Here is a 25,429-nt window from a genome sequence, read left to right on the forward strand (position 1 = left end):
GCTGATTCATTTGGCGTCGAAAGCATTTTGTTTGCTCTCCGAAAACCCCCGCATACACGAGCAGAAATAAGGGGGGCGTTCGTTGGGTGGTTGGGTTGCTGATGGAACGGCTGGGCGGGTAACAACGATAGCTCTATGGCATCGTTTAGCGTCAGGTTCCGAAGTGCGAAATGTTCCCAGCTCGCTAAAAAATTAAATATTCAAATATAGCTGTTGCCACAGCTCACAGGAAGAATCTAAAACTGGGGGAAAAGCAAAAAGGAGCGGGAAATGAAGGGAAAACGAGCCGTTTAGTCGGGGATCCAGAGCTCTCGAACTAAAGAGGGACACATCCATATGCATATACATATGGAAAAGGCGACAAAAGTGTTACAGTTGATACGGATTCGAAAAATACCCAAACATATAACATCACCGATTTACTTTAACTTTTTAAGGCCGTCAATGCATACAGATTTAGACGTAAACCCTGAAACGGTACTTTCTAATAGATCGTCCGGCCTATAACCTTTATTAGTCAACAAGTCTTATTCGCTTTTCACTTACTTCGTTCAATAGAAACTTAAATTTTTGATGTTTCTTCCAGAAAAATGTGGGTTCTTCTGATTTCGTTCGTCATAGATCTTTTGCTTATGTCGCAAAAGACAAACGCGGAGATTATAGGTTGCAATATCATTGACACTGTGGACCTCTCGTCAGCACAGAAACTTTCCAATGAATCATACTTATATGAGGGCTTACTAATTCCGCCCCACTTGACGGCTGAATATGATATCAGACCGGATTCGCAGGAGAAAGTGACGCGCCACTTGAGAGGATGTGTCTGCAAAGAAAGGACCTGCGTCAGATTTTGCTGTCCTCGCAACCAGATAATGAAAAACGGCGTGTGTTCCAACATGACGGACACAGAGATAAACGCACTAGATCTTTCTATCAATATAACCCTCGACAACGGATCGCTGGTCAATAGGAAAATTAAGAACGACCTAATGGTTCAGTGGGATTTACCCATGCCTTGTGAAACTACCAAGATGTTCTATTTGGACAGCCGAGATAAAACAAATCGGTACACTGTGTTTGAGGTAGTTTTTAATATACATACTAGCCGTGGCGAGTTTAGTCGTTATTTCCCATCCTTAGAATGGAACCCTTTTGCTCCATTTTGACATGGTGACACTGAGCAAGTGGGAGTACTGCCTACAGCCTCATTTCTTCGAAGACGGCAATATTCGAATTGTACCCCATAGCTGCTTAGCTCCTAAAACAGGGCAGACCATCGGTAAGTGAAATGCATAAGCAACCAAAGTACTTTCTAACCATCCATACCTTCTATGCACAGTGACGATAATATCGATGATAGGTTTGCTTCTGACGATCAGCGTATATCTAATATTTAAGAAACTGAGAAACTTAGTAGGAAAGTGCATCATGTGCTACATGGTTTGCCTTTTTATGGGATACCTATTCCTACTTTTCGATTTGTGGAACATATCGCAGGGCTTCTGCATGACAGCAGGTTAGCTGATAGCGACTCTATGGACAATCAACAGTTTAACAGTAACATCGTTCTTTTTTATCTTCATCAGGTTTCCTCGGATACTTTTTCATCATGGCAGCGTTTCTTTGGCTTTCTGTTATCAGCCGGGAACTATATATAACCTTTAATACTGACTCCTTCCTTGCCAATTTCTTCCTAACTAACCATCGTTTTCTGACTAGAAACATCTACGCCTGGAGCGTAGCGCTGGCCTTTACTGGAGTGACGAGGAGTGGAATCCTCGTGTGGGAAGCGGAGGACAGTGTTGGATCTACAGTGGGTTCCACTTTGAAATTCATCTTTGGAGCAGTGATACATATCTTGTTTCTTCACATAGCTCAAGATTGGTCTGCCATGGTCTACTTCTATGGTCCGATGCTCTTGATAGTTGTTTTCAATACAATTATGTTTATCCTTACGGTTATTTATTTTGTGAAAACTAGATCGGACTATGTAAAAAGAAAGCAGAAACCTATAAAAGCCAAATACAAGTAAACCGATACAGAAAAGGACTTTAATGTTTTTAGTTTCATCATTTATTTTCTATTACAGCTTCACCTTATTTCTTCGGCTCTTCATTACTATGGGTCTTTCGTGGAGCTTTGAGATAATATCCTACTTAGCGAGAGCCAACCCATTTTGGATAGACCTTTTTCGGGTGACTGATTATATTAATTGGTCCCAAGGTGTCATTATATTTGTGGTGTTGGTTTTAAAGAGAAGAACTCTACAACTTTTAAAGAAGACGCAATATTCAATAAAGAAGAGGTAAGTAACCGGCGTTTATTCAAAATGTTCGATTAACCAATTCTTTTAATTATCTTTTGAAGAATTGAAAAAACACAAGCCCTTCAGAACATGATCCAGCTTGAAAATATGAACTTAGATCAATGAATCCTACCACGGGTAATCCGAAAACATTTCGTTATCAATGTTTTAGTAATTAACCTAGCTTTCTTCCTCTCATTAGACCCTATCCACTACAAACTGGGAGATTTATTTAAAGTATTCTCGAAGTGCGTCCTGTAAACCCAGTGAATCAGCTCCTTAAGATGACTTAGTCTGCACAGGCAAAATCAAAACTATTCTTAAAAGTCAGTCTTTATATTTTTCGTACTAATATTAAATTTAAAATGACGCATTCAGTGCATGATAATATTTCTCAATCTTCTTAAACCTTCTTCAGCTCAGTAACATATAAAAATGTATAAATGAATCATAATCATTATTAATGATGTACTCCCAAAAATGTTTAACGAAACCCGCTGGCCTGTTATCAGTAATGCTGGGACATTCCAACATTGGTCAACTTTCTGCTATGCGATAACTCCATCAGACTGTTACTCATTTAAATAATACTTTATATCGCTGACTGTGTAAGTCTTGGACCAGTCTTCTCAAAACCATTGTCGTGAACTAACAAAACAAAAAGGTTGCGTGTGGATCTGAAATATCCTTGTGTCCTTAAATGTAAGCATTATAATTTCGCTTCGGTCTAGTTTTAAATGGTTTTATATATGAACTGTGTGTATCCTTATATTATTTATGATCTTTATGTGTGTTGAAAGGGTTATCAAAAACTGGATTCTTCCTAACAGGGCTACGTGAATTCAGAAAAACAGATTTTTCTTTCAATATGGGATACGGACTTTAATAAGCCAATCCAAATTAAATTACTGTGTGTTCTGTGTCGCCAAGTATTCTTCACAATTTAACTATTGCGGCCTAAATCATATATATTTTATTTTTCAGTTTTTTTTATGGGAAAAATGCGGATTCTTCTGGGATCGTTTGTCACAGCTCTTTTGCTGATGATACAAACTATAAACGCGCAGTACTTCGATGGTTTTCATGTCAGTTTATGCTGTCTTAAAGACCAGGTATTAATAAACGGTGAGTGTTTCGACATGACCGAGTGGGAATTGAACAAGATAGATTTTTCTGTGGACGTAACCCTCTACAATGGATTGTTGGTCAAAAAATACTTAAACCGGCAATGGAATAAGCCCATGTCCTGTGAAACTACGAATATGTTGTACCTGGACAACAAAACTGAATCGAATGGGTACACGTTGTTTGAGGTACTCCTTAGTATAGTATAGTAGACTAGGAGGGTTTAATCGGTATTTTCCCTTCAAAGGATGGAACCCTATTGCGCCACTATGACAAGGTGACAATGAACCAGAGGGAATACTGCATGCAGCCTCAGTTGCTTGAAGACGGCAGTATTCGAATTGTACCCCATATCTGCGAAGCTTCTAAAACAGGACAGACTGTCGGTAAGTTGAAAGAAAAATCTTCTTAAGCACTTTCTGAATTTCCAATTACATTTTTACTCTCTTTACCCAGTGATGATAATATCGATGATATGCTTACTTCTGACGATCAGCGTATATCTCTTAGTTCAGAAGCTGCGAGACCTAGTCGGAAAGTGCTTTATCTGTTACATGGGCTGCCTCTTTATGGGATACCTATTCCTACTTTTCGATTTGTGGGACTTATCAAAGGGCTTTTGCATGACAGCAGGTGAGCAGATGGCGATTGTATGACCAGGAAGTAATTGATAAGTAACAACCATCTTTTACATCTTTATCAGGTTTTCTAGGCTACTTTTTCGTCATTTCCGCGTTCCTGTGGCTGAATGCCATTAGTTTTAACGTCTATAACAAATTCAGAGGTACCCCTTCAAAACTTCCTTTCTTGTTATTTTGGATTTATGCCTGGGGCACTGCGGTGGTCTTGACCGGAATCACTTTTCTGGCCAATAAGTTAGTAGAGATCAACGATTTGAATCCTCGCGTTGGCAAAGATGACCTTTGTTGGATCAACAGTGAGTTCCGAATTTTCGTTGTATTCCTCTTTGTTAAAACATAAGCAACTTCCATAGGTCGAGACTGGTCTGCGATGATCTACTTTTATGGACCCATACTTTTGATAGTAGTATTAAATGTTATCATGTTTATCATGACTGTAATTCATTTGATTGAAATGAAATGCAACTCTGAGCACAATCAAAAGGTGGATCCTGCACCCATCGTAAAAGAGTAAGCCATATAATAATTCGAAACTATATGATTTAAAATTTCTCCACTTCCCAATACAGTTTCGCCTTCTTTCCGCACCTCTTCATTATGATGGGTATTTCGTGGTCTTTTGAAATAGTGTCCTACTTGGTGCAAGGCAACAAATTTTGGGAAGACGTACTTCTGGTGGCTGACTATTTTAATTGGTCTCAAGGTACCATCATATTTGTGCTGTTCATTCTTAACGGCTCAACGCTAAAACTTTTAAAGGAGAGGTGAGTTACAAGCAGTTCTGCCAGAAAATTGAGAAATCAGTTGTTATTATTATTTTCCCCTTAATAGGATTACGGGTAAAGATGAAACAACGAAGGTTCCTAAAAGCGAGATCGCTCAAAAGCATACAAAGTCCTACCAACGCATGCCGTAACAGGTAATGCAAAAGTTAAACTTACTTATTTTCTTACTTACTTACTTATCCGGTTTTTAACGATCTTTATATTTTAGAATGCGAGTTAAAACCAACTACGAGGAAGTAGAACGGTTCCGAACACAATAACAACATATACGGCTGTATATAAAAAGTATACAAGCTAAATTATTTATAAACTTAACATTTTTTTTAATTTAGTATGATTTTACTGGTTATAGGCATAACCTAGCTCCGTTAGAGAGTTTTCTCGATTGTTTCCAAACAAACATTTGCAAATTTATAAATGCCTTCACTTTTTTAAAAATATTCAAATCTTTAAGTGTATTCAGTTATTAAAAGCCCATATTTTTCGTTTGAATTTCCTTTCAAGGAAAGATCAAGAACCCACTTAAATCTCAGTGAAATAAAAGTTAAAGGACAACTTTGTCGGCTGGCAATCACGTGGAACTACATACAGCTTCAGTTCCAACTTGGGCTCCCAGCTCCAGCTGCAGATACAGATGCAGCTGCAGTTCTGCAGCTCGAGTTTATGGCTGAAACTAGCGCAGTTAAAAGCCCAGCGGGCGAGTGCCGCCCGAATGAAGATGTGTGGGTGTTGGCCAAGTTTATGCGGGGCTGGTTGATGGGTGGTGTGTGTGTGTGTTGGCCGTTGAAGTGTAATCAACAGCACGGCGGCAATTACGGCAGACACTTGTGTGGGTGAGAGGAGTCCCGGTTCTAGTGCAAATACCCCCTTTTACACCCCATGTAGGCATAAAAGTTGGCGGGTGGATAACGCAGCACAATTTGCCAAACTACACTGAGCGGATTTAGCGAAAACTGCCGGGGAGAAGGAAAATTTGTATAGACCACCCACATCAGTGCATTCGCCCTGGCTTTTGGGAATTTCATCCAGCGAGCAGCAGAGCCCGAGACTCTTTTAACGTGTGCGCATTATAATTTTAATGCATATTACATTTCACATCACGAATTGAATTCCTAGCTCGGAAAAAATTAAACAGCCCCAGCTGCGCCAGTTTTACGCTTACGGAAATGGATCCATCAGGTGGAAATATCGAGGGTGGAATGAATGAATTCATGGCAAACTTTTAATATTGGGATTGGTTGGGGAGTTTGAGAGAGAGAGCTATTGGCTCATTTGTGCCACGATGGAACCTCAGCTATTACAATGAAACCAAAAACATATTTGGTGGAGGTTGGTTTTTTGGATGGTGATGGAATAAATTGAACAGCACAAATTATGGATACTAAATTTACAGTCGTATATATTTTAATTACTTAGTTTTAGCTCATTTTATGTTTTAAAACTAGTTAGCTATACAGTTTATACAGTTTGGAGTCCCTGAATCTATCTATCCTGAATGTTTAGAAGATGTTCATTAAATGGCCTGTCAACCAATGGACAAATCTTAAATTGTTCGATTGCCGAATCGATTCACCTTCGCTCCTTATACGCCTGCATTGATTTTAATAGCCTTCCAGAACGGAAAATGGAGTTCATCCAGCAATACCGATTGGCTGGCTGCTCATATCGATAACCAAACACAAACAGAAAGTTTTCTGGGCGATGGAGGGAGAGCCATTCAATTTTTATTAAATAACTTCATGCATGGCAAGTGCTTTGCTGCGAAAGGATTCGATTCTCTGGCACATGTGGGGGGAAAAGGATGAGGATGGTATGTGGATGTGGATGAGGATGAGGATGTGGATATCCTCCTGTCGCTGCTCGATGGCTCTGTCAATAGCAGTCGTAGCATCTGGGCGACTGGAGTCGAGTGGAGTGTTTCAAGGGGGGCGTGGCAGGAGGATTTTTATTGAAACGCCTCGATGCCAGGCTCCAAATCGCATATTATCGCGTCCAGTGTGTGTGTGAGTGGGTCTTGGGCGTATCCTGCCATGTCCTGCGCCTGCATTGATCATTAATCTTTGCAAGCTGCCAACGTGTTCGCCTTTTTCGGACCTCAATTGCCCCGGCGAGTGTGAGTGTGTGCATTAAATGGCGGATGAAGTCCATTAGAAAACTATTGAAGCACATTTTGTCGATTGCAGCCAGCAGCCAGCAGGCAGCAGTCGAGCAGAGCCAAACTCCATATCCTGGCCATGTGGCAGGATGTGGCAGCTGCCGCAATTGAATGCTTTCCTCGACTCGAACCCCCAGGAAAACCAAAAAAGAGATTTAAATCGAGAGCAGCAAGAGCCAGGCTTTCAATTAACCAACGAAAGAACTGCAATTTGTTGGCCTAATCGAAGCCTCTTTGTATCGGGAGGCAATATAAAGCAACCAATCGTGGAACATCAGTTCGCTTTCAAGTTTATATTAGAAAAAAAAATTGGAAAAGCACAGGAAAAACACATTAAAAGCAGGAATTGCTTGGCGTTTGGATACAAAAATTTTTATAAAAAGTACCTCGACTTTAACAACAGGCATAACATATGTGAATACATAGCAAAACCTTAAGGAAACATACGGATATTAATTTATTTTCCTGAAATAAGATACAAGTTTGTATTTAAGATTCTCTTTGAGCAAAATATTTTAAAATTTAATTAGCTGCCAAATCCCAAACTGAGCATCGACAAGTAGGAAGCAAACAAGCATAGAAAATAAATAAAATATGAAAAGGGTCCAGATGCTCAACCGCAAATAAGGTTCTTTGAGTATTAAGAGAAAAATAAATAAAATGCAATTTAATATGAAAGAAGTAAAAAGGGAAAACATATATCAACAATATTCGCTTCAGCTCTTTTTTTTGCACTGGCTTATTTTCCATTTTTGCCCTTTTATGGCATTTGCTGCCTTCTTTTGTTGGTATTTTGCTTAATTATCCACATGAAAAGTCCTTCACAAATTCCAGGGGGCCAGCGCGAAAAGATGGAGCGTAGAAAAAGCGTGAAATGAAATTACATTAACAGTGGGAATAAAAGTGGAAATATGTTAGAAATGCGAGCGGTCCAGAAGTGAACGTCAAGTGCTAAAATGAAGCTAACTTTGAAGAGATTTTCGCTTGGAGCTGGTAGATGGCTGGTAGTTTTTGAGTTCTTGGTTGGAGAAAAGAAAAGAGCGTGAATTCCAGTGGCAGATTTGGTATTTGAAAGTGGCCATTACAGAAGTTGAATGGTCTTCGAAGTTGATGCGAAGTTTGGTAGTTTCGGTTAAATCCGATTAACTTTGGGAGCAGTTATTTTCAAACAGAACCATATAATGTGTTATAGTATTTTATTTTAAATGCTATAAGAGTTTTATAATCTTTTAAATATAATATGACATGATACAGCAATTTACATGATATATACATACTTACAAAATACTTTCTATACAATTAATTTAGGTCATTAAGAGCAGACGCCAACGGACTGACCTGATATGAATGGCTGGAACCTTCATTGACCCCCCGTCTGGTTTTTTCCCCAAAGTTTAAATGCAAACGCTGGCCACAAAGATCCGGCAAAAAGGTTCAAGTAACCCAAATAAATTCTTTGCACTTATTTAGAAATACTTCTTCGGCTTTTCCCTATTGACAAGAGTATTTATTTGTATCTTTGTTTAGCTTTTTTTGGGTTTTCTCTTTTATGCAGTTCATTTGCCAAGCGAAAAAGCGAAGAGGGGGGCTAAATAAATAAATGGCGGCGAAGGAAAAAATTTAATTAAATCAAATATATATATTGTGTATTGTGTATGTGTGGGTTTGCTGGCTTTTTAATTTGATTATATGTTTGTACTTCCGTACTTTTTTTAATGTATTTTTCTTTTGGCATATGGTTTTTGTTGTTGCAGAAGGCAAAAGACAAATGTTGGGGAAATAAGCGCAAAAAAAACCCTGCAAAACAGGCATGAGTGTAAATTCAATTAAAAAACGCTTTTCAAATATTCATTACGCCAGGGGGCGGTGGGTGGTGGGCGGCTGTAGGGGGGTTGGTTAATTAGCGCCTGGAAGTATGCTGTGGTTTTTGCCTCGATTTTATTTTCAAGGCAAAAAGAGGCCGCTTGTTCGTACGCCTGCTGGCATAATAATAATAATCATGTCACACGAAAGGGAACTTGCATGCTGCCTTGCACATAGGAAAATACCCACACAGAGAGAAATATTCAAGAACATTGTTCTTGAACTAAGGAAATTCGTTCTTAAAAACCATATAAGCACACTCTGAGTTTAATGTTCTTAATATCAGGAAGAAAATGGTAAAGAGAGAAATTAAATTGAGTTTGTTCAACTAATATAAGTATTTCGAAATATATATATGGTACACTACTAACTGTTCTTGAATTAAGGAAATTCGTTCTTAAAAACCTTATAATATAAGCACACTTTGAGTTTAATGTTCTTAATATCAGGAAGAAAATGGTAACGAGAAGTTAAATTGAGTTTATTCAGCATATATTATTTTACTACGAAATATATATATGGTACACTACTAACTGGACTAATAGTTTATTTGTTGTTAAGCACATTGAAAATATTTTTAAGGTTAGAAATTTCGTTCTATGCTTAAGAACATTTTCAACTCAAATGAGTACGTCGGAATTCTCTTAGTGCTCATTGCAAAGCAAATTACTTTTAAATACATTTATAACTCAATTTATTTATTTAATTCCTAAAACTGTACCTCGTAAAATATTGAAAGAAAACTTTTAGAATATAGAAAAACACATCTGATCTGATCTAAAGAATATAATTTATTTTGGTAATACTATTTTAAACTCCATTTTCCATTTCTCAAAGTCATATAATTAAAATTAGAATAAGATAATTTAACTAGAACACTTTCATTATATGACCCACTTTGGGTATCAATTTTTCGCTGTGCATCGACCCCATTTAACCCTCAAAAAACGGCTTTGTGTGGGAAAAAGTTCTAGCTCCAAAAAAGCGCTCAAAAAGCGTGGAAATTTGATTGTTGTTGCCGGCTGCGGCTGTGGCTGCTGTGGCATGATGAAGTGTCATGAAATTTAATCAATTTATTTGAAACGTGAGCGGATTCCCCGGCACTTTGCCTGTGTTCTAGTTGTCTTCTTGTTGTTGTTGTGGGGCAATAAATAACATCGGCGTCGTCTGTCGGTCGCTCAACTAAAAATTGTAACAGAGCAAAAGTGCCAAAGTAAATAACAAACAATGAAAATGCAATAACAACAGGGCCCTGTTAGAATGGAAACAAAGGCGAAGGGAGAAAAGGAAGTACGGAGAAATATCGCAAATAAAGTTTCATTGTTTAGCAAGCGGGAATAACCGCACGCCACACACAGATACTCAGCCACACATAGATACTCACAGATACACGAGAGCCCCACAAGCACACACACACAAACGCACACATTTTGCCATGCTTCTTTGGGCCAAAAAACATTTTTGAAGCGAAACAGGGGAAAATGAAAGGGAAATAAAAGTCTACATTTCGGCAACGAAGTTTGGATGAGCTTGCATGGTGGACATTACTAAGCTGGATTTTTTGGGGATTTCCATGGCACAACATTGTAAAATTTCTCATATTTAGCAAGCCCGCACATATATAGGTTTAATTCTTACATAGTTTCCAAAAACTCACAAATTTAAAATGTAATAGAAGGGAGTTTTGCTGGTAATTAAGAAGAGTGTTACAATATTTTTAAGAAGGAAAAGGAAAAATGCTTGATATTAGACTAATTATAACTGAGGATTGCTTTTAGTTTTTGATTTTGTTTTTATCAAAGAGACCTTTAGAAAGTTTTATTTAAATTTAAATATTCATTCTTTAGATAAAATTGTAATAATAGTGAATTTTCTTTTAAAATTATTTTTAAATTAAACTGCACTTTTGATTAAATCAAAGACTTGAATGTTGTGGATAAAAATAGTACGGAACTTAATATTGACACATAGCCAAACCAATTAAAATAACCATTTTACTAAGCCTAAACAAAAAACTGGGGAACCCTTTTTTAAATTAAATGCAGATCAGGTGTTTTTAAACGATGAATTTAGCAGAAAAGTCCCAAAACAAAAGGATATTCTCCACGAATTTCAGGGTAAGACATACGGAAAAGCCAACACCTCTCGCCTCCTTTAGCTGGTCCTTTGGAAAATCCTTTACAAACTCCTCCGCCAAGCACGTACGCAGACCAAAGGGGCCTTCTTGTGCCCCCCCCCTTTAAAAACACCCATTTGTCAGGGCCCCACATCCAGGGTTTATAGAACCATACTGGGTCCTCTTCGGAGAACGTTTTGTGCCATTATTGTTGGCATAACTCCGCAACACAGGGCCAAGAGCAAGGGGCATAGAGAACGTTTATAAATTTATTGTTTTCCACAACGCGTGTACTCAAGTGTTGCTGCGTGTTTTTGGCAACAAATTTGTTGAACAACCATGGCGGTGAAGTGAGGGAAATTAGGGCGGGAAAGCCCATTCAACTCGTTGCGGTGACGCATTTTATCATAATTACATTAACACGCTCGTCTGGCCGCCCCTTCATTTCTCTCGCTCATAAATTTGAAACAGATCCCCCAAAGTAGGCAAAGCTGAAAAATCTTTAAAGCCAACTTCAAGCCAAAACTTTGGGGAGCTGCAAAATAATGGAAAAAATAAACATAAATAAATGTACTGCAGCAGAGGGGCAATAACAACTCAGCTATGCGTGTTGTATTATTTGTTATTGTTGTTGGTTGAAAAGTGCACACATGACATATTATTTCAGCAATGGGAATGTATGGGTGTCCCAGAGTCACTGCAGTTTTACTACTACTACTAGTGCAAATGATACGTAGGGACTCTGAACAATAAGAATATTGGACTGGGTAGCAGTAAAAAAATATACAGAAAGGAAAAAGATTTTGAACATTTAAATATAGATTTATTGACTTAAATCCTGCAGCTTCCTTATAAAAATCGTATAACAATTTGTTTTTATTTATAAAGAAAAACAAACCACACTTCTTAAAGAGAGTTCGATATTAAAATATTTCATAAATCATTAATAGTAACAATAAATAACTAACCTATCATTTAGATATATATCTTAAAAGACCTTAAAGACTTTTGCTGCTATAGCTATATAACCAACCCTCTGTTACCTTATATCTTTGAATATACGATAGCATTAGATAATATTAATGTTAAAAGGTTTTTAAAATTTTTCCTAGAATTTATATTTACTAGATATCAGTATAGTTTATCATATTCCCCAATCCAAGCAATGTTTCTGCCATTTCGGCTTACGAAATCCATTTCGCGCCATATGCGCATTTAGCACAGACCGAACCGCAAAACCCAGAGGCCGAGAGGCAAGTCAAGCCAAGTGAAAGGGCCAACACACACACTCGCACACATAGGCATAATTAAAAACATTTTTGCAGCCACCGTGGAGAAGGGAGGAAGACCATATTTAGGCCAAACTTTCTGCAATCCTGGCCCAAAACATCTGGCCAACACACTCACTCAACCATCCACCCACTCACTCTCCACTTCATCATGACTCATTACAAAATGAAATTAAAATTAAATGTTTTTTATTTCATTAACGCTGTGCCATCCGTATGTGGAATAATAATCACAAAATGAAATGCGAAATATGTGGGAATTCAGGGGGCTGAGTGGGTGAATTGTTTGGTGGTTTTAGTGGTTTCCCGGGTCTCTCGGCTGCACCACGTCTCCTTTTTGGCGCCACTCAATTGAGTGCAATTGAATTATAATTTGTTCAGAGAGCCCAAAATCTTGCTCTTTTTTTTAATTTTTTCGAAAAAGCAGCATTCAGCATTTAGTTGAAAGTTCAGAACCAAAAGATTTTTGTGGAAAACAACTTTTGCGGGAATGTGTGGGAATGTTAATTAAGTTTAAGTTGGTTTTTATTTAAAAGAACAACTGCATTTTGTAGTTAAGTAGTCTGCTTGAAAGTTTGTAATATTAGAAAATCAATTAACAAATAAAAATCATAAGGTAGTAACTTGTTAGGATAGTTAAATCACCGTTTTTAAAGATTTACGATTGGAAGAATATGGCGCAATAAGTTAAAACCACCTTGCGAAAATTACAGGAATTAAAAATCAAATTTGTTTATTATATAAGTTTGAAATTTAGTTTTTTTGTAGGTATATTAAAGATTTATAACCATATTTTAAAATGTTTATTTAAGAAAATTTTATATTTTACTAGTACTTTTAACTACTTATCTTTAATAACAACTACCTTTAATTAGAAATATCGATTATCACCACCACAAAACAAATCTGTAAATAGGAAATCCATTCTCCAAAAGAAAGCACTTCCGCAGAGAATAATTTCAGCCATACCTCCGAGAACCATTTTATTTGGTCTATTTTCTTGAGCGCCCATCAATTGTTTGCGGCTAAATAAATTTTAGGGATTTTTCGATTTCCTCTTCCTCGCTATATATTTATCGCCAAATCATTTTGTGAAGTTAATTTGACGCAGTTCGCTTGGCAGCCGAAAACATTGAACATAAAAATTATTTATGGTCATCAAGTGGCTTTACTGTTTTATTGACTTTTATTTGGCACACAAACACGCACACTTGGCTGACCTTAGGAGCCGGATAAAATGAAAATCTGCATAAGTCAGTCGGGGAAAGACACCCAGAATCCAAAGAAACGAGGAAAAATGCCAACTAATGTCACTTAGTGAATGTCGGAGAACGTTGAAACGCTGAAATTCGAGACAATTTAGGAACAGTTTTTAAATTGCTCGCGGCTGTCGCAAATCTGAAATGAGATGGACGCGGAATTCCAGTGCGATAACCTCCACGAGCCGGGTTCATTGATAATGAGTTTCTCAAGGAAGCGGATGGCAGAGGGTTGCGATATGGCTTTGGTTGGGTGGGTCAGAGAGAGATTGTGGTGGCGGTACGGTGGTGCCTGCCTGGTGGATAGTATTTCACACGTTCTGGGGGCCCACCACCACCAACATCCCTCTTTTGGCCGGTTCGGCACGTGCCGTCAATAAAGCTGAAAATCGCATAAACTGTTTGAGCCGCTTACACGTCATAAGTAGAGAGCACTTGGACGAGGTCTGTGGGCCTCTCTTCCCTCGATAAGGTTGCTTGGCAACCCGCCCCGAACCGCCCCTCCATAACACTCGTCTGGTTATTGGCATCTTTAGGGTACGGAACCCAGAAATTCCTCGGCCATAATCAATTCAACTCGTCGGCATAGATTTAGTGCATGTGCTTCGAAGAACTGTCTAGAATATTGAAAGCAAATATCTCTGGTTTTATAGTTTCCTGGCCCATTGATTCAGGTGTGTAATATCATTTAATATCCAACTCAAGCCTAAGTTTAAGTACCTACTTTACATATTTTTGCATCTGAATTTACAATTTAAAAAAGTTTCTTTTCTCAGTGAACAGAAATTAAAAATGAAAATGGAATTCAATGCAATTAAACGAAAATAATAATTGAATCATCCCAAGTGATGGAAATAAATTGATAAATAACGAAATAAAATGCATCTTTTAAATGAGCAGATTTAATTATCAGAATGCCATGCAATTGGTATGCCACTGAAAGAAAAACAAGGAATGAGAAATTTAAAGAGAACACAGAGAGAAGTGTCCAAGAACATTGTTCTTGAATTGAGAACGTTGTTCTTGAATATAGAACATTGTTCTTGAATTGAGAACATTGTTCTTGAATTGAGAACATTGTTCTTGAATTGAGAACATTGTTCTTGAATTGAGAACATTGTTCTTGAATTGAGAACATTGTTCTTGAATTGAGAACATTCGGTCTTAAAATCCGTGTAAGTACATTTTCGTATCAATATAAGAACGAAATGTTGAGAAGAGAAAAGTTAAATTGAGTTTATTTAACGACTTTTTGATTGGTATACACAAAACTAATAGTTTATTTGTACATAATATATACTTAAATACCGCCAATTCAACTTGATTCGAGCAAAATAAAAACATTTTTAACTTACAAATGTCGTTCTATTTTTAAGAACGTTTTCAACTCATATGAGAACGTCAGAATTTTCTCTGTGAATCTGTGCAAAATTTCGATTTCACTTCCACAAACCCAATACAACACTCAGGTGCATCTTGCAATTTCTTCGATTTTGATTAGATTTTCGGAAAACGTAAAATTTCCCCAAGGCCACAGGCCAAGATCGAATTGTGATTTTGGGGAAAATTAATTAGGTTTAAAGCTCGCATCGTGCTGAAAGCTAATTTGAACTCACAGCAAAGGCGAAGTAAATCGAATCGCAATGAAATAAAACCGAATGCGAACCGCAACGAATTGATTTGAGCGATTTGCGGATTGTGTGGAAGGAGTGGGGGAATGCTGGAAAAGTGGCAGCAAAAAATGTTTGCCTGTAAAATGCAATTGCAATTTGGCATGACCAACTACGCATGCTGTGAAACAACATCCCATAGCCAACATCCCATAGCCAACAGCCAACAGCCAACCGACATCTAAATCCACATCCAGGGCCAAATCCCCAACCAAATGAAACTCAAAGCTAACTAAACCAGCAAAAACCAGAAGCCAACATCCCTCAGAGCAATACAATGGACATGTGCAGCGGCGAATTCCGAAATATCAGAAGTCCAGGATGGATATCCAAATACATATGTACAGGATATACATAGATGTTAGTTCCGAGTCAATCGGCAAAAGCTTTCAAAAACAACAACAACAGCAAAACCCGTCTGCAGCCATTTCTGAAAAAGTAATAATAAATAATTGCCCAATGAGGAGTGAGTTGGGAAGCGTCCTCGTTTCACTGCTAATTGGAGGAAACCAAATTATGAGCACAACTTGCCGGGGCCCTTCAAGGTGAATTGCTTGCCGGCAGGGTGAAGTTTTCCCTCTAATTGCGAAAAGTCACTCATAAAAAGCCCCATCAAGTTTCTGTTAAGCGGCAAGCAATTGTCACAAAAAGCCAGCCAAGTTATAGATAGCGAATGGGTATGTACCCTCGCATATGTTTGTATGCCCTACCATACCATACCATATATGTACGCCCAGCATATGAAATTCGCACACCATCAATGGCGATATGAAAGGTTAATAAAACCAAGTTAAGAACGTGCGAAACGAAGGCGTTAGCACCTGGCAAAAGGTTTTACTTGGTATTTTGTATGGGTTGGGTGGCAAAAACTTTACTTTTTGGGGGGAGCTTGATTTCGTCCTCCGGGGATTTCGCAAGAAATTGACGCTACATTCTTTAGTTAATTTGGGGTGCGATAGGAATTGTACTGTTCTCTGCTCATTACTTAATGTTGCATCGTTGATTTTCTAAAAAATATGATTAGATAGGTAAAAATTCAATAAATTAATTAAGAACGGAAGACTGTTGGTACATCTCTGTCTTTCAAGGACAAATATACCTTATAAAATGTTATAAATTTACATATATTATAATAATATATAGTAATATATATAATAAATATAATATTAACTTTAAAAAATATTTTTTGGTTCTTTGTTTTTGCTTTATTATTTCTAAATTAATTAGTTTTTATAACTTCACGTATGAAGCCAAATATCAAAACATTTTAAAAGTCCTAGGCAGATATCATCAATGGATTAGTCCCGAAAGTTAGGTATACTTGATGCTGTGCTGAATAAATTTAAAAATCTTTTATAATATTCACTCAATTAAAAAGTTTTCACAAATTTGGAGATGCCCAAACTTCTTTCCCATTGGAATGAGCTGTCAAAAGCCTTGCAGACTTTATCGATTATTCAGCTTAATCAGCGCAAATGATTGATAATGGCCAAGTTAATTCTCTTGCCTCATTGATGATCTCATTGGAACCTGTTTGGACATTGATTATATCCCCGAATCTCAGACCATTTCTCGCCAGTAAAAGCCAGAAACCAAAGCCCCAAAGAAGAATGTCAAATGCAGACTCCCAACCGCAGATTAACTCTGACCCCAGAAACCCACACACTTTCCCTCTCTGCCAAACCCCCCCGTTTCGCTTATTTTCCCTACGCCCCTTTCGCTTATGTTTTTTCCCCACTTTGCCCACAATTCACACACGTAGTACGAGCGAGAGTGTCCTGCAATTAAACGGGGAAAAGAAAACTTTTCCAACAGTTTCCCAGGGAAGCGAAGCCGCAAAAGGACGTCCAGGCAACTGGGTATGTAAATGTGGGCGGTGGGAGTGGTTTCACGATGGTTCGGAGTGGTTCGGGGAGGCGGGAGACCCTGGGATATGTGGCTAGTTTGGTAAGGCTTCATTCCGTCTGCTCGGCTCGACAATATCGATACACATTAAACAAATATCGATGTTATAGGTTTGGTGTTATTAAATATGTGGTTTATATTGTAATCTTTATGTTATAACATGTAAGTATAGGGGGTATGGGGTACGATTTTGATTTGACTCATCAGAACAGGACCATCTTTAGAATATTAGCAATCGAAGCGATAGGCAATCGTTGCTACAAGTATACTATAATATTAATCATAATATCATGCCGATCTACCATCAGTCAACAGAAAGCTTTGGTTTAAAGACTTCGATTTATAGAACACATAATGTATAACCTTTGTTGCAAGTAAGACTAGTTCGTTTTAAAACGATTTTGAGTAGAGTTGGAATAAATAATTGTATGGTATTTTAATTTAACTTCCATAAAAGGCATTCATAAATAATTTTTCTCAGTGGTTTTTCGACAGCATAATTGTAAAGTGGCCTGGTACGTGTCGTTCCTTTCGCTTTTAATTGTATGTGTAAAGTGAAGTGAGAGGTTGGGAACACTCCCATATTGGCACACCCACACACCCTTCTTTTCCACCACCCCCCTCTAGAGAGTGCGTAGTTGTGTGTGTGTTGTTAACAACTTTAACATCACTTTGGCGTACCCTCGAACGTATTCATCCGACTTTGCTATGTCTGTTGTTTTTTGATGCTGGTGATGTTGTTCCAGTTGATGCCTGAACTTCAGTACTAAGGCACAAACTCATACCAGTGTTTAAAAATCAGTAAATATATAAAAAATAAAATAACTTTTTATTAGTCTGTTGGGCTCTTAAATTGGAATAGTTGAATAATTTCCAAATGTTTTATGGTTTCTATCGCAACTTTTGCATATGTTATTAGCAATAATGAGAATGAATCCCCCAGCTTATATTTTTCGAAGCTTTAATTGGCATTAAACTAAGTTTGAATAATTTAAAAAGTAAAGCACCATGGTGTTAAACACATTAAGAAGCCTTATATTACTAATACTGTACTACAAACATAAGATAATATACCAATTAGCTTGGGGAAATTATTGAGGCAAAGCTTTTTGACAAAGAATTTGTTCTTACACACGAAAACATTGGCATGTGTGTCACACTTAAAGTCCCTTATGGATCTTTCTCCACATACTTGTACAACATTAATTGCCGGAGTGCTTATTGCTGTTGACCAGCACTTAACTTAATGAAACTTGTCCTGCAGGAATTTCCATAGATATATTTGAAGTTCTTCTCTATTATCGAAGCTTTGTGTGAGCGAAAATCAATTTTAAATTAGGGCACAATGAGCTCATGTCTCCACGTGGATACCAGGTGATATAGTGGGGTCCCAACCTAAGGCAACCAGCGCCCACGTTCACCCACACATATGTCAAAGGTCAGGTGGAAATGGGCTTACTACACTGAGGAACTTTTAATATTTTGATATATTATTTTATTATATTATATTATGTAGGATTAATTCACGGGTACTTATTTTTGGGTAGGTTCTTTTAATAGTTGTGTAGTACAAGATTTATTTTTCCATGTGCAACAATGATAGGTTCTGAAAAGCAATCATGAGTGTCCCGAGTTCTGAAACATTTCATTATTTTTATTAAATACATACGATATTTTTCACATAAAAAAACAAAATTTCGAACTGGAGAATTTTCAGTAAAATGGTCATTTTTGCCCTGTATACCCCTGCTATTGAATCGAGTTACATGTCAAAGGAAGCGTCATCCCAGTCCTTGTTGTTGCCTTATGGTGTTGCTCTTGTTGTTGTGGGCGGCAGAAGCGGGTAAACAACAATAAAGCGGCGACAAACAAAAGAGTAGCAACGGCAAAAAAGAAGGACTCAGGACACCAAGGGGACAAGGCCCAAAAACAGGAGCAACTAGCAACTTGGAATATGGAAGGACATGACGAATGACGCGTTGCTAGACAATTTTTCAATTTGAATGGGCCCCCCAACAAACGAAAAAAAAAAGAAATGAAATTGGGGGCCTGAAACTCGAATAGTGAAACGTTTCGGATTTCGATTGGGTTTTCGCTTTTGCTCCTCTGGTTCTTTTTTTTGTTTTCTGGGAGGCTAGAGGATTGGCATCGATAGATGCAACCTGCAATTTGCCGCCTGACTAAGCCAGACGACGGGTTCAAATGGGGGTTATTCCAATCGGTGTGGAATTTAAGACTAGTGTGTATTGTTCTACTCATGACTGCACTCTGATTTTTGAAAAATTAAGCCATTTTGAAGTTTTTTTTAGAGTAAATTAAGTTTTCTACAGTCATTGGCTTGGGCAAGTATACAATCACTTTAAAAGATAAGGTATTATTCGCTTAAAAATTCACTTTGATGATAGGAGCGTAACTTTTAAGCAAATGACTTTTCCCACATCATACACTCTAAAGCTTTAAGCCGCTTTAATAAATTCAGTATCGTTTTAACGTTCACATTGACTGTTTACGTATATAAAAGATTATTCTTCTGACCGCATGAGTTTTCTGGCGGGCCAGGAATCCAACACGGGTTTAAATATATTATCTTTCCAAGTACTTATTTCATTAATAGCGTTGGTATCCATTTATTAAAGCTATTTAAGCGTTTAAGGTTCGTTATACAGATAACCGAAATTATACATTATTAAAATATCAATTCTTTAATTATAAAATATACAAAAAACTAGATGTGGAACTCTATCACACCAAACAGAAAGAATACGAAGCTTTCTTCATCGAAATGCTTTTATATTTAAATTTCCATTCTCAGCTGGAATAATACCTAGTGATTAATTCCCTTGAATATATGCATATATATTCGTCTCACTCAATGATTTTGCATATCGTATCTCCACAATCAAAAGTTTCTGAAGTTTATTCTATCTTTAACGTTACATATTTCTTGGAATATATCTCCAGAAGATACAAAACATGACCAACAAATATTATTTTAACTTTGTAAGAACATGCTAAGGTTAGTTAGTTATCGATTTGCCTTTGTTATATTAAAACAACTTAATTTATTTAGATTTTGCTTGCTTGGATTATCACGGATCATATGTATAAAGTTCATTTTTCCATCGTTTATAGTGGTTAGTCAGCCCTTTACTAGGTGTACTTTGAAAATATACCAAATATTTCTTCACACTTTTGCCAGAAAGGCACGTTTTCAATTAGCACTGTTAATAAAAATGCTTTCCGATTATGTATGTGAGTATCGTATTAATTATCGAATTTATTTTGTTCCCATTTGCCCTACTTATAAGAACCTGAATAAAGTATGATCTTGTAGACTCACCGCTTGCCCTTGAAGGCCAGCAGATACTTCTTGTTGGCGGGGAAGTTGTTGGACTGCACGGATCCCGTGGCGCCGGCCCTCAATGGGAACTGTTTGTGGAAGAGCGGGATGCTGACGTCGAATCCGTGCCGCAGTTGCAGTACTCCCATGCTGGCCTTGGCCAAAATGGCCTCCCCCGCATCGAAACCCAACGAGTTCTCCGCGTAATCCGGCCAGGTTCCAGAGTATAGATTAAAGATAATGTGGTTTCTGCCATTATTCCAATGCGGCAATCTTGCCAATCTGGATGGCACATTACGAACATAATCCTCGGATAGCGAGTCTCGATCCAGGGTATCGATACCGAGTACAAAAAGACAGGCGGCCGTGGGATCACTAGTATGATATCTCGATTCCTGGATGGCAGTGAGTATCTTCTGATAGTTGGCCGAGGTGGGCGGGGCAGCGCCGAGGGAGTTGAGGGGTTCCGGTGGATAGATATAGACCAAAAAGCGATCATAACAGCGCGTAAAGTCGAAACAGGTCTCCATGCGGCAGTCGGGTTTACGTGGGAGTACCTGGTTGGTCTTTGAGTTATCCGAACTCTTCGTTAGATTGCGTTGCAGTAGTTGCAGTTCCTGCAGATCCGAGGAACCCATAAAACTAGGTAACTGCTCGTGGGGTTGGACTCCGCCGTCTTTGGCCGATTCATGTTGGGCTCTACGGGGTCTCAGGGGCGAAACTTTCAGGCGATATCCCCCGAAATAGGCGTAGGCCAAAAAAGCGCAGGACACAAAGACCAAAATGTAACGCTTTTTGGCCTGCATTTTGTGGGTTTAGTGAATCCAAGAACTTGAAATCCTCAATAATTTTGATTAATTTTATATATGTTTTTGTTTTTTTAATTATTTTCCTGGGGAGGCTGAGTGTGTGCGGTAGTGTGTGTGAGTGGGAGAGCGTGCGTGCGTGTGTGTGTGTGTGTGCGAGAGGCGGGGGTTCCGACAGCAGCAACAACAACCGCAACAACAACAACACAAATTTACACTAGTTGTCGCGCATTCTCGTTTTTTGTTTATTTATTCGGCCGCTGACTTCGTTTCTTCTTTAAAAATGCTAGATAACATGGCCAGCATTTGTTGTTATTTGTTACACACACACACCTTGCGGCGACAAACACATGTACGTACGTACGAACTATATTCACATTATTTCGTTCATAATCTTTTTATGATTTCTCATTTCCTGGCGCGTTTAACGATTCGCGCGGGGGGAGGCGGGGGGCGGCAGGGTTCGATCCTCGCTCTCTGCGAGGAAATGCATCGCGCACACACATGCAGCTCAGTTTTTCACTTCATTTTCATTGAGTTTTCGCATTTGTTTTGCGCTCTTAAACAACAGAAACATTAAACAAACACACACAAAACATTTTTAGCTGGTAAAAATCAGACGGCGGTCGCGAGTTGAGCAATACTGGCCGAGCGGCATTTTGCAGCACCGAATGAGAGCGCGCGCAAGAGAGCGGGCAGCAGGGTTGCCAGCTCGGGCAAAGAGCGTTAGTGTTTGAATTAACAACAATATTTTATTTAAAGTTTATCAATACTGTTCATGCTTTTATATTTGTTGTTTACTAAATTTAGTCTCTCTTTTTCGTGCACTTGCTATTTAGATCGTCTTATTTCTTTATTTCTAATAGTTTTTCCCGTCTTGCCACCCTTGATAACAACTAAAGTGCACAAAAATGCTCGAAAAAAGCGCGTCTTAACGTTTTGATAGCTCGGCGTGTACTGGCCAACTTATCACACTGACAAGGACTCCACTGGAATTCGCAAATTTATTGGAAAACTGGGACATGCGCACTTTGGCGCGCTTAGATTTGTATTCAACCAAAAGGTGGCAACGCTGCGGCAACAGCTGTTGAATTCAAATTTAAAATGATTTTTTCTATGATAAATATCCAAGTGAGGGGGAGTGATTAGCGTGGGCTGGAAAATAAATCCCCTGGGCGTAATATGTTTACGAAATGTAATTACCACTACAATAACTGCTGCATACAACTGGCTGCCCGGGTGCATCATAATAATAATTGTTTGGTTTGAAATTAATTACAGTTTCGGCAACCCACACATCACGTTTCACGCATTGTAGATTTGCCAAATGTCACCCAAAGGTATTTCAGTTATGCCTTTATTAATTATTTGCGAAACTAATTACACCGGCAATTAAGCGTTTCCATGGAACAAATAACAAATAATTTTCGATTAATTTGTATGAAATTTTAACAGTAGGATAAGCCTAATTTTTAAACATAAATTAATTATAATTAACACAGTAAGAAATTACTGAAATTTTCAAATTTTAAGAAATGCATAGTTTAAACTTTATTAAAATGTTTAACTTAAAATATTCAGGCTTCTCCTAAAATAGATTTTTTCCTATTTTTCTGCAGCCTTAAAAATATAGTAATTATTTTGTTTTATTTTTTTTAATTGACTTATAATGAGTATTATAACTATTTTAAGTGTATTTAATTATGAAACTGAATTGATTATAACCAATGGATGTGCACAAAAAGCAGCTAAAAAACATAAATACGAGTAATTTAAAAACAAGTCCTAAAAATAAATAAACGGTTTTGTGAAGTGGACATTTTCACATCCGCATCCTTGCGTCCGGTTTTGCTCTTTTTTGGCCAAGCGCGCAATTTCCCGTTACAAACGCGTTTAGGCTGGAATTTCAATTATGCACAGGAATGCCGCTCCGCCCCTTCTCCTTTGCCACGCCCCCCTCCAACGCTTCTTCTTCCTGTGCACTTCCTGCGCTTTGGCCGCAATTATGATGCGCCCGCTTAGATAGAAAACTCGCCCAAAACTGAAATATGCCAGACATCTGTGAGTCCTGCGCTCGAAAACTCCTTTAAAAATTCCCTAATTAGCTCATTCACCTCGCTTGTTTTCTTATAACCAACTTAACTCAATTGCCATTTAGGGAAAAATTGCTAAAAAACAAAGAACATCTTGAAAAAATCAATTAAATTAAAATATTAAGCAAACCTAAAATCACTAGAAAACCATTCAAAAACTTAAATGGGTTTATTTTTGAAAACTATTCTAAGCCATTTTAAAAGCTTATAAAATCAAATATGAAATCGAAAGAAGCTTTTTAATTAGATGATTAAGATTGCTAATACAATGGCTCCAATCAACATTTTATTTTATTATGCATTATGCATTATTATATGCACAAATGCAAATACAATAGATCAAAAGTTAGTATAATATTTCAAATAAAGCGCTAAAATGGTAGAAAAATTAAAAATGCAAACAGGTCAACATTTTAACGAACATTTCCGCAGAGAGTACAGCGTAAAGTTTTTCACACATTGCGTACAACGTGCATATATCACAGACATAACCCGGTGACCTTGCCATTTTGGCAGTGCAAATTGCTCGTCTTCCGCCATGAGTGCACACGACCCACTTGATGGCTATGCATCTCGTTTCCGTTTCCGGCGTGCCTATAATTAAGTGTCAGTCGTCCGTGTCCTCCAGTGGCTCCTTTCTACACGCTTCCATTTAATATTCACTCTTTTGTGAGATTATTGGGTTTGCTCACACGCCAATTTTCTTCGTTTTTTTTTGCATTTTTGCTAAATCACGAACAACGCCCCCATTCAGAGTTAATCAATCATGCACATGCTGCATAATTTTACTTCGTAAAGGGGATTTTTAGGTGTCTGCCAGATGGGGACCCCGTTCTATCTATCTATATATCTGTTTCTCATCCTCTTTCCAAGTGAAAACTTTGATGGATATTCTGCTGGGTTGTTTCTCCTGACCCATGTTAATGAAACCATTTTCGATTTCGCCTGGCCAATAAAGTCTCCGCATCCCCTTTTAGCTCTTAAGAAATCATAAAAACGAACAAGTTTATATTGCATAGTTTCTTAAACTCACCGTTTATTGGGCTGCATTCATATTTTTAATATGTACATCAAGAAGAAGTAGCCAGTAATTAAACTGAACATTTTTCAAAACTTTTTAACGTTACGAAAGACTTAGTTTTGTTTAATTTGATTTTATTTACACTTTAAAATCCATTCTTTTACTTGTGGAATAATCATACTGAAACTTTATTAGTTGATCCAATTTAAATTTTGAACTTTGCTAGTAATATGATTTTATCGAATCCTATAAATTTTCCTTTTAATCTTAAAAATATTAACCAATTATATTAACAAAAAGGCTATAAATAGACAATATAATACTGAAATAAATCTTAAAAACTAAAATAAATGTTATGATTATTTTTTTCCGTGCACAAACTTTAAGCTATGGCTATCAAGTGCACGACCACACGACAATCAACTGGCTGGGTTAAGTTTAAGTTCTGTTGATGCTGCTTCTCCTGTTTTATCATCATCGTCTTCATCAAAATGGTAACCCGAAAAAATAACAACAGAAAAACCATCAACAACTTTAACATAAATTCATTAGCCACGAGTCAAAGTGTTGGGCGAAGAAGGGAGATATATACATGTACATACTTCCGCACAGTTTAAGTACCCACCGAAATTTATGACGTCACTTTTAGTTGCCACCTCCAGTTTATGGATGCTGAAGACACTGAAGAATGCCAGCCGCAGTCTTCGCAAAACTTTATTACAGATTTTTTAACGAGCTTGTTGGGAAAAGCCACACGAAAAGCTTATGGAGCTGAGAAAATTAAGTTGAGTGATATGAAAGTCGGCTGAAGCAAATGGTTATGCTTGCGCTTTCATCTGAAATCCTGTGAATCAATGCACATAACACCTGGATTAAAGTTTGCAAAAGCAGTTAAAAAGGAAAACTATATAATAGGCTGGTTTATAATGAAAGTTAATCCTTTTTATTGGAACCATTTTTTAACTAAAATTGTTTGACCAACTCTTTAAAAATCCGTTACATTTTGAGATTAAAGTTTTTCTACATTTTACAAATTGTTATACGTTCTGGATTTTA

General features: G+C 37.6%; 2 protein-coding genes and 1 pseudogene across 2 annotated transcripts in view; 2 read left to right on the top strand and 1 right to left on the bottom strand.

Annotated features, from left to right (window-relative positions):
- The window catches only part of ttv (exostosin glycosyltransferase 1 ttv), a 75,858-nt gene extending 53,950 nt beyond the window's left edge, over positions 1–21,908 (bottom strand). Inside the window, exon 1 of the mRNA XM_017073728.4 lies at positions 20,454–21,908. Coding sequence (XP_016929217.3) covers positions 20,454–21,259 — 806 coding nt within the window. The 5' untranslated portion in view covers positions 21,260–21,908. The remainder of the gene's footprint in view (positions 1–20,453) is intronic.
- On the top strand, positions 587–2,324 carry LOC108008094 (G-protein coupled receptor Mth-like; annotated as a pseudogene).
- Positions 2,911–6,213, top strand: LOC136116597 (G-protein coupled receptor Mth-like). Its single transcript, XM_070995138.1, has 9 exons — positions 2,911–3,007; positions 3,290–3,618; positions 3,678–3,816; positions 3,887–4,063; positions 4,134–4,367; positions 4,425–4,581; positions 4,641–4,835; positions 4,903–4,990; positions 5,065–6,213. The coding sequence occupies exons 2-8, from the start codon at positions 3,298–3,300 to the stop codon at positions 4,985–4,987; spliced, it is 1,308 nt and encodes a 435-aa protein (XP_070851239.1). The 5' UTR covers positions 2,911–3,007; positions 3,290–3,297; the 3' UTR covers positions 4,988–4,990; positions 5,065–6,213.
- Positions 21,909–25,429: the final 3,521 nt, after the last annotated feature.

This window comes from Drosophila suzukii, chromosome 2R (assembly GCF_043229965.1).
Source record: "Drosophila suzukii chromosome 2R, CBGP_Dsuzu_IsoJpt1.0, whole genome shotgun sequence".
Classification (NCBI taxonomy): domain Eukaryota; kingdom Metazoa; phylum Arthropoda; class Insecta; order Diptera; family Drosophilidae; genus Drosophila; species Drosophila suzukii.

Coding starts and splice junctions, on each gene's coding strand:
- LOC136116597 (XM_070995138.1), top strand. CDS start 3,298: ATGGGAAAAATGCGGATTCTTCTGGGATCGTTTGTCACAGCTCTTTTG. Junction 3,619..3,677: donor ATGGGTACACGTTGTTTGAG/GTACTCCTTAGT, acceptor TTCCCTTCAAAG/GATGGAACCCTATTGCGCCA. Junction 4,368..4,424: donor TGACCTTTGTTGGATCAACA/GTGAGTTCCGAA, acceptor CAACTTCCATAG/GTCGAGACTGGTCTGCGATG.